This window comes from Branchiostoma floridae, chromosome 14 (assembly GCF_000003815.2).
Source record: "Branchiostoma floridae strain S238N-H82 chromosome 14, Bfl_VNyyK, whole genome shotgun sequence".
NCBI lineage: Eukaryota > Metazoa > Chordata > Leptocardii > Amphioxiformes > Branchiostomatidae > Branchiostoma > Branchiostoma floridae.
Genome location: NC_049992.1, coordinates 1,074,336 through 1,084,304, shown reverse-complemented (window position 1 = coordinate 1,084,304; position 9,969 = coordinate 1,074,336). Strand labels below are relative to the sequence as shown.

Sequence of the window (9,969 nt, the reverse complement as noted above, 5' to 3'; positions counted from 1 at the left end):
TCGACTAAGCACCGTGTAAAGGCACACTCCGGAGGAGAGTGCTATATTCTAAAAGGGCACATCCTTATGGTCAGCCAAATTTGAACAAATTAAAGACAGATGACCAATTAAATGAACCATTAATAATCCAGTAACTGAGTATTGTACCTTCATGCAGACCCTTAGGGTGTGCTGCACGATGGGTCAACTTTAGGGTCAAAGCAATCGAATAATTAAGTTGCTAAGGGTACATATTGATGGACAACCGCTACCACACACGCTACAAGCATTATTTTGAAGGTCGGACTAGATTTCCAAAAGAGCACTCCAATTTTATGAGGGCTCTGTTTTCCAAATCTTACGTATGGGTTTCAAGGGATGATTGACAAAGATCAAAGTCCATTTTGGCCCAAATCAAATGGAAAATAAAGTTACTAAGGCTAGAAGTTGACAAACAATTATCCAGAAACACAATCATTGTAAAAGTAAGTTTCAAGCTAAACTAAAGATTGCATAGTGAGAATTAAACTGTTCCCCAACTTAAGGAATGAGGACTGACCGGAATTTTCGACTGTCTTCTCATGCATCTTCAGCTATCTGACCCGAATACTGCTGACACGTGATTTCTCTTCACGTCATTTCTTCTTCGAAAATTCCTGTGAGTTGGAGAATAGTTTCATTCTCACTGTGCAATTTACCAACTCAGATGCTAAACTAAAGGTTTCTTAAGAGCAGTTATTTGTTCAATGGTTGCTCGCAATATAATATACTCGGGGGGGGGGGGTGTATGCCCGAGGTATCAGAAAATTGATGTTGTGAAACACAACTGCTACCTCGATTTAGAAAGGTATTATTGAAAGTTTTAATGACAGTTTTATTGGCAAGTATACAGAATACATGTATATAGTAATCATATGAAATAAAAGACTTTGGTATAGATAACAATGGTGACAAGCGGAAACAAGTGACTATTCTAGCAACAATATGGCCTGCTGAGAGCTGCAATCTAAGCATTTGGGGTTTGACTTCTTTTCAGAAAGCAGTGCAAGACGAAGTTCCCCACTTAATTGCTATGATGAGTGAGTTGTGTGACGTTAACAGGGTTACAGTTTTGTTTTAGTCAGTAAACGTTTGGAAACGTTCGAATAGAACTTTTCCTGGTTGCTAGAGAGGCAGTTAGAAATAAAATGTATTTCGTCTTCCACCGGTTTTGCAGTGCAATATTTACAGGTTCTTTCGCCCATAGGTAGCTTTTTGTATCGCCTTTTCTCAATTTCAAGGGGTGGGCGCTAATTCTAAGTTTGTACATTGCCGATCTTACCTCAAATTTATCTAGTAAAGTAAGATAATTTTCCGTTGAGTATCACTTCTTAACCCTCAAACATCCGAGTGGGGTCCATTTGGACCCCAGGCTTAAAATTTTTGATCTGAAGAAAAATTCCTTCCGTGACTTTGCCAGCCAATATCTTCTATACCTTCTCCTTAGTTTTTATGACGATTGTTACAATACTGTGGAAACTATAAAGAAAGTCCGTGATCAGTCCGTCTGAGGTCCAAACGGACCCCAGCAAAAAAGTGCAGCTTTTGAAACAAACTTTTGAGTTTAACTCCCCAACTACGTATCGTATCACCACCAAACTTTTAGAGGATACTAAACATGTAAAACAAAATCCTCATAGAAATTTCTGTTTCATTACCATATAATATGACGAAATTATGACGTCATTTAGCTAATAAGGGCGGTCATCTTGGATTTTTATTTATTTTTTTTATTTATTCAACATAAAAGCAGACAGGACAAAGTGCCACTGCACTCAAGTTAAAAAAAAAAACTTATCTTAACAGTGCCACTTAACATACATTTGAATACATGAATACAGATATAACAACATTAGAAACAATAATTGAACAAACAAATCGACTAACGTCGTGTGTGCCCAAACACCCCTACGCACCCCATGTACAAAGTAGACAATTCAATGATGTATAAATGTAGTAAATTCTACACATGAAATATTAATAACAGTAGGACTAGAAACGCTGAGTAAGATCAATGAACTTTTGAGTGAATAACATAAGCTTGGAATTGATTTCAGCATTGAATGTAGGCGAACCTCTAAGAACTATAGAAAGTTTCAGATTGTCGGAAATGGTGTCAAAATCAAACAAGTGGTCAGTTAAATTAGATATATTGTTTAAAAGAACCGTTCTATGTTTATCAAACAAAGGGCAATCAAATAAATAGTGATAAATAGTTTCGGATTGGCATCTTGGATTTTGACTAATGACGTCATGAAATTAGCATAAATTATAGATTTTGAGTCATTAAAATATTATTCAATTTCATAGAAGTTTATTGTTGTAAGAAAACAAGCATGGTTTACCAAGAAAACCTTGTTTAAATCGAAATTGGCAAATTTCGTGAAAATATGCCTGTCAGAATTCCATTGCCATAGCAACTCCACATAATGATAAACGTACTTTATCGACAAAAAAATTTGGCTAGCAATATTTTGTGATGTATTACCAAGTTTCGTAGCTTTAGCACTAGCCGTTCATGAGTTATGCGACATAAAAGTTGCCGAATGCCTCAAAATTCCCCTCTCTGGTCAGGATAGGTTTAGTGCAAAACATGGTTCTTCTGATCTTTTGCATGAAATATGATAAATGAGATGGAATTAGCAACACCTTAACAAAATCTTCCTCTTACATTGACGAACCCAATGTATGTACAATGATCACCGATAGTAATTGGAACTGAGATTTTATGAACAAAACATTTTGGGGTCCGTTTGGACCCCGCTCGGTCATTTTAGTCGCAAAAAAAGGTCGGGTGCTTATTTATTTATTTATTTATTAGGATTCTCCATTTGGATGGTATGGCGAAACAGGTGTTAAGGACACCTTTTCAAAGCCGCCATACACACATGTGCACATGTTCGCACATGTCTACACGCGGCGGGGTTATACCGCCCCTTACGGGGTGATATACCCTTTCGCTGGCTGATACGGTATGTAGGTTCGCTTGAGGGTTAAGTTTCTTGAAAAATCTTAACTTACCATTATCTGTAGACAGTCTTTGAAAAAAATGTCTAGATATATATATCTTCCAACCTTTTTCTTAACAATGTACATACATGTATATGCTTCTTGTCTAACTGTAAATTCATAGAGTTCCATAGAAAAGAGTAACCGGTATCGTCTAGAATTTCCTTTACGTGTTGTGACCATCATTTCTTACGGCTGTTAGCAGAACCAGAACACTCTCCTCCGGAGTGTTTCATGCATTTAATCTGCGACCGACCTACGACCCCGGTTGTTATCTGTCACTTTGTTGTCTTGCAGTTCTCAAGTACAAAATATTCTTATTTTGTCTTCTTACACGCCTCCTATGCGCCTATTACTTTATTTGCTAGAAACATGGTTCTTATCACTACCGATAATCAACGTTTATATTTGACTATCTCTGAACTTTAATGATGTTCCAGACTTCTACCAAACCTTCTGCGGTCGGTCTCCACCTCCCTTGTACGTGTCGATGGCTCCGGTCTTGACGATTCATTTTCACAGTGATGGATTCCAAGACAACTCGCGACCGGCAATTGGTTTCAACATCCATTATTATCAACAAGACATGTCCGAAGACGGTACGTATGAAGCAATATTTTGCTGGTCGTCTTAATTTTAGTGCGCTCTTTTGTGTCCCGATAATGTTAATTAAAATAGAAGCTCGACACATGTCATTTAAGCTTTAATAATCTCAGATTGGCTTTCCGACGTGCTCCTAGCCACGTACGCATATGAAAAACATTATTGTGTGTGTGTGTGGGGGGGGGGGGGGGGTAGGATAACAAGACTCACTACTGTTTCGAATAAATGTAATGACAAAGCAATACTTAAAGAAAACTCATGAAGGGAAGTACTGTTTTTCCTCTACTGTACGTGGCGCAGATGATAGGAAGTAACGGAAATCGTTTCTGTTATAAGATCGCCAAGGATACCAACGGATTCACCAACTGACCGGAGATTCTGGCACGTTCTCGTCCATGAACTACCCGCACTACCCCTACCATAACCACGTGTATCAGCAGTGGAGCATCACAGTGGATACACACAAGGCTGTCAAACTGACGCTTGTGTTTATCGATACACAAGACGACCTGGGGCACTGCCGTAACGACTATGTACAAGTTGTAGACCCCTATGAGCAAAAATCCTTGTCTTGGTGTGGCACTTGTGCTCACTCGTCGACTAGCACTATAACCTCAGCTGAACACAGTCTGTACGTCTTCTTCATCACGGATTTTGTGATTCGCAGAGCTGGGTTTTCAGCACGGTATGAGGCAGTGGACAACAGGCTAGGTATGTCTTTACACGAAGTATTTTTCTATTATTTCTATCTATATTTATATCTATATCCATATCTATCTCTCTATCTATGTATCTATCTATATCCATCTATGTCTATGTATCTATCTGTCTATCTATCTATCCATCTATCAATTTATTTTTTTTATTTATCTAGCTCCCTCTCTCTCTCCCTGTATATATAACTGAAAAGTCGGACAGTTCCCAAAACCACATCAGGTTGCTTGAGTAACTGCTTTGTGGCGTATCTTATCAACTGGATGTTTGTGTAGGTGTGTGTGTGTATAAACAAGATAACTCAAGAACGGCTGCGTTGATTGGTTTCATACTTGGTGGGTTGGTGGGGTGTGATGAAAGCTGAAAATGATTAGACGTTGGTCCCATTAGCGGCTTCCCTTGGTAATTTTTGTTACTACAGTGCAACTTCCATTTTTGCTATCTCGTTACAGAGCTCTTCTGCTCAGGTAGAAGTGACATTAGTTTGGTCCCCCTAGCGGCTAGTTTTGGGATATCAGGGGCATGTTTGTCAAAAACTTCTGAAGGGGATGACTCAAGAAGGGAACTACGGATTTTCATGATTTTTGGTATGTAGGTATCCTAGACAAAGTTGTACAAAATATAATACTAATTATGCAAAATAGAAGTACATTTGTATAATTATTGAGAATATTCTATCATGGCAGTTTCTTCAATGTATCTCTTGTTCCGAACATGCTATGGTCTTGACATTTGAGTAGTGGATAGCTTTCAGCGTCATGACAAAGTGGGGCAAGTTGCAGCCCCCTAACATTTTATTGTGGAACTGCAGGGGCATTTTATCAAGACACCTCAAAGGGGATAACTGCAGAAAGGAACGACTCATTGCCACCATTTTAGGCATGCATGTATCTTAGGCAGAGATTTTCATAAGTATATATGTTATGCAAATGAGGTCTTTATTTGCATAATTAATGAGGAAATTGTATAATTCCATTGTGTTCAATAACTGGATTTCAATAAATGTAACACATGTAAATTATGACAGGTGGCACATAAACAGATAAGAGATATGCAAATGAACTGATCTGCACAATGTATACGAAAATTGCAAAACAGCTTAATGATTAATGATTAGAATTTCATACTTGTGACATGTGTACGTTAGTTAATGATGAACATCACCATGCATAAATCATGTAAATGTATAAGTCATTTGCATAAAATTTACAAAAGCTCTAAATATTTCATGGAGGTATGAGGTTTACCGCACAATATAGGACCACCTACTCCAGCTGCTCTAGACACTACGTCTGATTGGCTGTTGGTCAGCGGCAGGATCAGACAAATCAGCGTCAATGCCGCAACCAATCAGGTGTGGGTTCTGGATGACGTCGGCAGACCGCTGCGACGCACGGGTATCACCAAAACAGCTCCACAAGGTAAGCACGGGTATCACCAAAACAGCTCCACAAGGTACGCACGGGGATCACCAAAACAGCTCCACAAGGTACGCACGGGTATCACCAAAACAGCTCCACAAGGTAAGCACGGGGATCACCAAAACAGCTCCACAAGGTACGCACGGGTATCACCAAAACAGCTCCACAAGGTACGCACGGGGATCACCAAAAAAGCTCCAAAATGTACGCACGGGTATCACCAAAACAGCTCCACAAGGTAAGCACGGGTATCACCAAAACAGCTCCTCAAGATGAGAAGGTGGAGAGACGAAATCAACAAACGTATACGTAGTTTCAACGTTAACTTTCAAGCATACGGCCCGGAGTGAAATCAGTGTTGCAACTTTTTTTTATATCAGCAGGTATAATGACAAAAATTCTAAGCCTTGCTATTGCATTCGGTAGCTATTCCCAGAATTACAGTTTGTATGGGTATCTAGTTTGGTTAAAACCCAATTTGTAATTAATTCTTCTTCAAAGGCTAGACAAAACTGCTGTCGTTTTGGATCTGTCTAACATGTTACCACTTATTATGTGATGCATATTTTTCTTTATAGGCTAGCAGGTTTGTCGTGATTATACATGAAGAGTCAAGGCAACAAAAAAGCTGCTCCTGTTTTGGAACATCTTACATGTACATATGAAATTTATCATGACTTTGTCCTGTAGGCACCGGATGGGAAGTAGTAAACGGTACGGAGCGGTTCCTGCAGATCTCAGTGGGACATGCGGGCGTGTGGGCGGTCTATAACCACTCTATCTTGATGTACCGAGTGGGAACGTACGGGTAGGTAGTTCATATGTCACACTTTAACACCACACTCCACAGCTATGTAGTCATATTCAAATTCGACTCTTATGATGTCATCGGCTATCCTAAGACTTTGCAAAAGTGATTAATTTAGGAGATCTACTAACTACACCTTCAGTAATCCGCGAGGTATGAACACATATCTGAGTGTCCGAAGACATTGTTTTGAAGGCTTCCATAACACCATATTGCGGCGGTCGTAAGGCGCCCATCGGCCAGTGGAATTATGAGAATTGGCATTTGTTGCTGAAACGTTTTTTTTTTCTGTTTACAGGAACAGTAAAACAGCGGGGGTTCGCTGGCAAACAGTTCATATTGATATTGTCAACAATTTGCTCTTCAGCTTCGAAAAACTACGGAAGTCGTTTTTCTGGAAGCACGAAATAGATTGGATACATTCCGGAAAGAATTCAGTTTGGGTCATTGGATCCGAATATCAGCTTGCTATGCAAGAACAGACCGTAGTTATGCAAGGACAGACCATAGTTATGAAAGGTACCGAACTATTGTAACTTATGGTCATGTACATGATACTTAATGGCGTTATCCAATAGAAAAACTATTTTCTACGCATGGAAAAAAATTAACGGATGATGTAGGAAAAACTGACACCCAGGGCGTAACTGTGTTGCCTACTCTGTCCCCGCAGACTTTAGCCCAGAGACGCCTGAAAACGTAAGATGGTCAACTGTAGGAGCAGCAAACATGAAAGAAATCAGCGTCAGTTCTGTAACTGGGCAGCTGTGGGCGGTTGAGAGGAGCGGCAAGGTGTGGCGTGCACCTTTCTACTGTGAAATTTCAGGTAACATAACATACATAAATGCATTAATACCAGTACAATAGAGTCATCAAATATGCATTTGCAGTCCTAGCTGAAATACCCTTCGCTCTTAAGTATTCTGCATGTTTTGCCCCCCAGAAGGTAACTGTACTACGGTACGATACCCAGCCGATTTGAATATTAAGCAAAAAAACATGTTGATTCACTACACTGAAACACAAATCCTTTAATATATCAAACAACTGATGCTAACCTCTACTTTGTTAATGTAGTCGAAAAAGTACCAGCGCACAGAACACTACTGCCAGAGAACGATTATCAAATAATACAGGCCTCGGAACAGGCAAGGAAAGGTCTTAGTGACGTCAAAGCAAAACAAAGAAAGTTGTTGACAGGAACATCCAGTGAACCCTTTCTGTTTAACGCCTTTTCTTCACACAGCGAAGTACGACTGGGAATCAGTTGGTGGCTGCTTCGCGTCGGTATCGGTAGGGAGTGCAGGAGTTTGGGCTGTGGATGATGTTGGTTCCGTGTATCACAGATCAGGGACGTTTCTGAATGAAACCTCCCCTGGTGAAGAGTGGGTGCACGTACCAGGGATAAATCTGCGACAAGTGGCTGTGGGAGACGGAATAGTCTGGGGTGTAGACTCTAACAACCGCGTGTTTGCAAATGTTCTATCAGCACCTGTCGGCACGGAAGTGTGCCAAGTGGGCCTGAAAGGACGTTCGATGTGCTACGCTACACGAAAGGGTAACATCACTCTTTTTGTGATCAAACACATACTCAACGTAGAGGCTCCTTTAAAATGTTGGCATATCTTTTCATAAATTAATCATCGGGCGAAACGTCCTGTTACCGTAGGGGTGACCCAAAGGCCACTTCAAGGTTACGGGTTACATTCATCTGTAACAGCATCTCTTCTCCCTAAGTCAGAAACATCATGATTGAGACCAGCTCAACTTTTTTTTTCCAATTTTATTTCCTTTATTGATTCAACATAACAAACATACACATAGTAGTAGCCTGAATGGCTTTGGAATTTACAACAGACACATAACCGACTCCGTCCGTATGTGTACATAAAAACAATATATATCAAAATGGTATACAGCATCCCTGACATTAAGTGTCTATAGTATTGTTGTACAGATTGACAGCCGTATGCAAGAAAGAGTTCTGAAGTCTTTTAAGCCTTTTAGTTCTGGCTGGGGGGATGGAGACTGTGTTTTTGTTTCGCATTTAACGTACCGTAGCAGTTGTTCTGGGAGGTGGGACCAGGTCATGTAGTGAATGGTCAACTTCCAACGTCTATTTGAAGAGAGTCTGACGGCAGCATCCTCGCGTCGCGACTGGAGGGAGGGTAGGTCGGGCACATCGCGCCTGCCCGCTCGGCTGATCATCCGTAGAGCCCGCTGTTGGACTCTCTGTATTGCACGTTCCTGTTCCTTGCTACAGCCTGCAAGGAGGACAAAATAGCTACATTACAATGTTTCGCGGCTCTAACTTCCAATTAGTTTATGTTGTATAAAAGTTTATAGTAGATATTACGTTGTGCAAAACTTAAGTAAAAATCCTCTCTTTGGCCATCCTTCTTTGTTTTTCAAGCAAATGTGTCAATTATCGGACTGGGAGTGCCGGAGATTTCTTATCATTATAGAATTATTTAGAAAGCACAACAGATCCATATTTAGCTCTTCTGCTATTTCAAATAATGCACTGCATCGAATATACTTTTGTTAATCTAACTCATTTTTTACATCAGAAAAGCGTCTATGCGCAAAGGACGAGATCATTTGTCCTCACAGCGGGAAATGCATCCCAGAATGCAGTGTGTGTGACGGCATCGTGGACTGTGGGGACGATGACGACGCAGACGAACGGAACTGCTGTACGAGACCACGTAGCATTTGCTTATTTCTCTATTGTGTTATGTAGATTAACATTTCATGATCGATATGAGAATATGTCTATGAAATTAATTGTTAGAATCAGCTTTGTTTCTGTGAATCGCGTGACTCTGAATCAATGTGGGTTGTTGTTCGTCCGTCGAGTCGACGAGAACCGCTTTTGTCATCGTTGTCGTCCCTCCTTCAGGAAGTCACATGAGTTCGAAGGTGGCTGCATAGCCCTATCTTCGCTCCGAATTGTCTGTTGCAATGAGGGCAGGGAAGTAGAGAGATGCTCGATGGAGGGTTGGCTGTTCGTTCCTTCCTGGCCTGCCTCTTCTGCTGGGCAGTAGCTCTGCGTGTTCCCTCGTAGGCAACGACACCTTCATGAACTGCGTGCCGCCACTGTGGCCGGTCGCTGGCAAGATGCTCCCAGGAATCAGTTTTTATATCAAAGGCTTTCAGGGATGCTTTAAAGCTATACTGTACTCCAGGGGCGAGTGTTCCAGTTCTGCTAGTAATATCTTTCTGAATCTCAAATGTAATTGTATCGACCACTTGACATTGAACTTGGACAAGGGAGAGGTTGCATTATAAAGCAGTAACCCCCCGAGTACCCTCCAATTAGATTACAGCCAGGTGTAAGACATTATAATGTGAACAACCATGGACAAACTTCAACTTGGCAGCTCTTAAGAAATA

General features: G+C 40.7%; 1 protein-coding gene across 1 annotated transcript; it reads left to right on the top strand.

Moving 5' to 3' along the window:
• The first annotated feature begins 7,253 nt into the window (after positions 1 to 7,253).
• LOC118430688 lies at positions 7,254 to 8,233 on the top strand. Its single transcript, XM_035841678.1, has 2 exons — positions 7,254 to 7,399; positions 7,820 to 8,233. Exons 1-2 carry the CDS (start codon positions 7,303 to 7,305, stop codon positions 8,206 to 8,208), a joined length of 486 nt encoding a protein of 161 aa, XP_035697571.1. The 5' UTR covers positions 7,254 to 7,302; the 3' UTR covers positions 8,209 to 8,233.
• Positions 8,234 to 9,969: the final 1,736 nt, after the last annotated feature.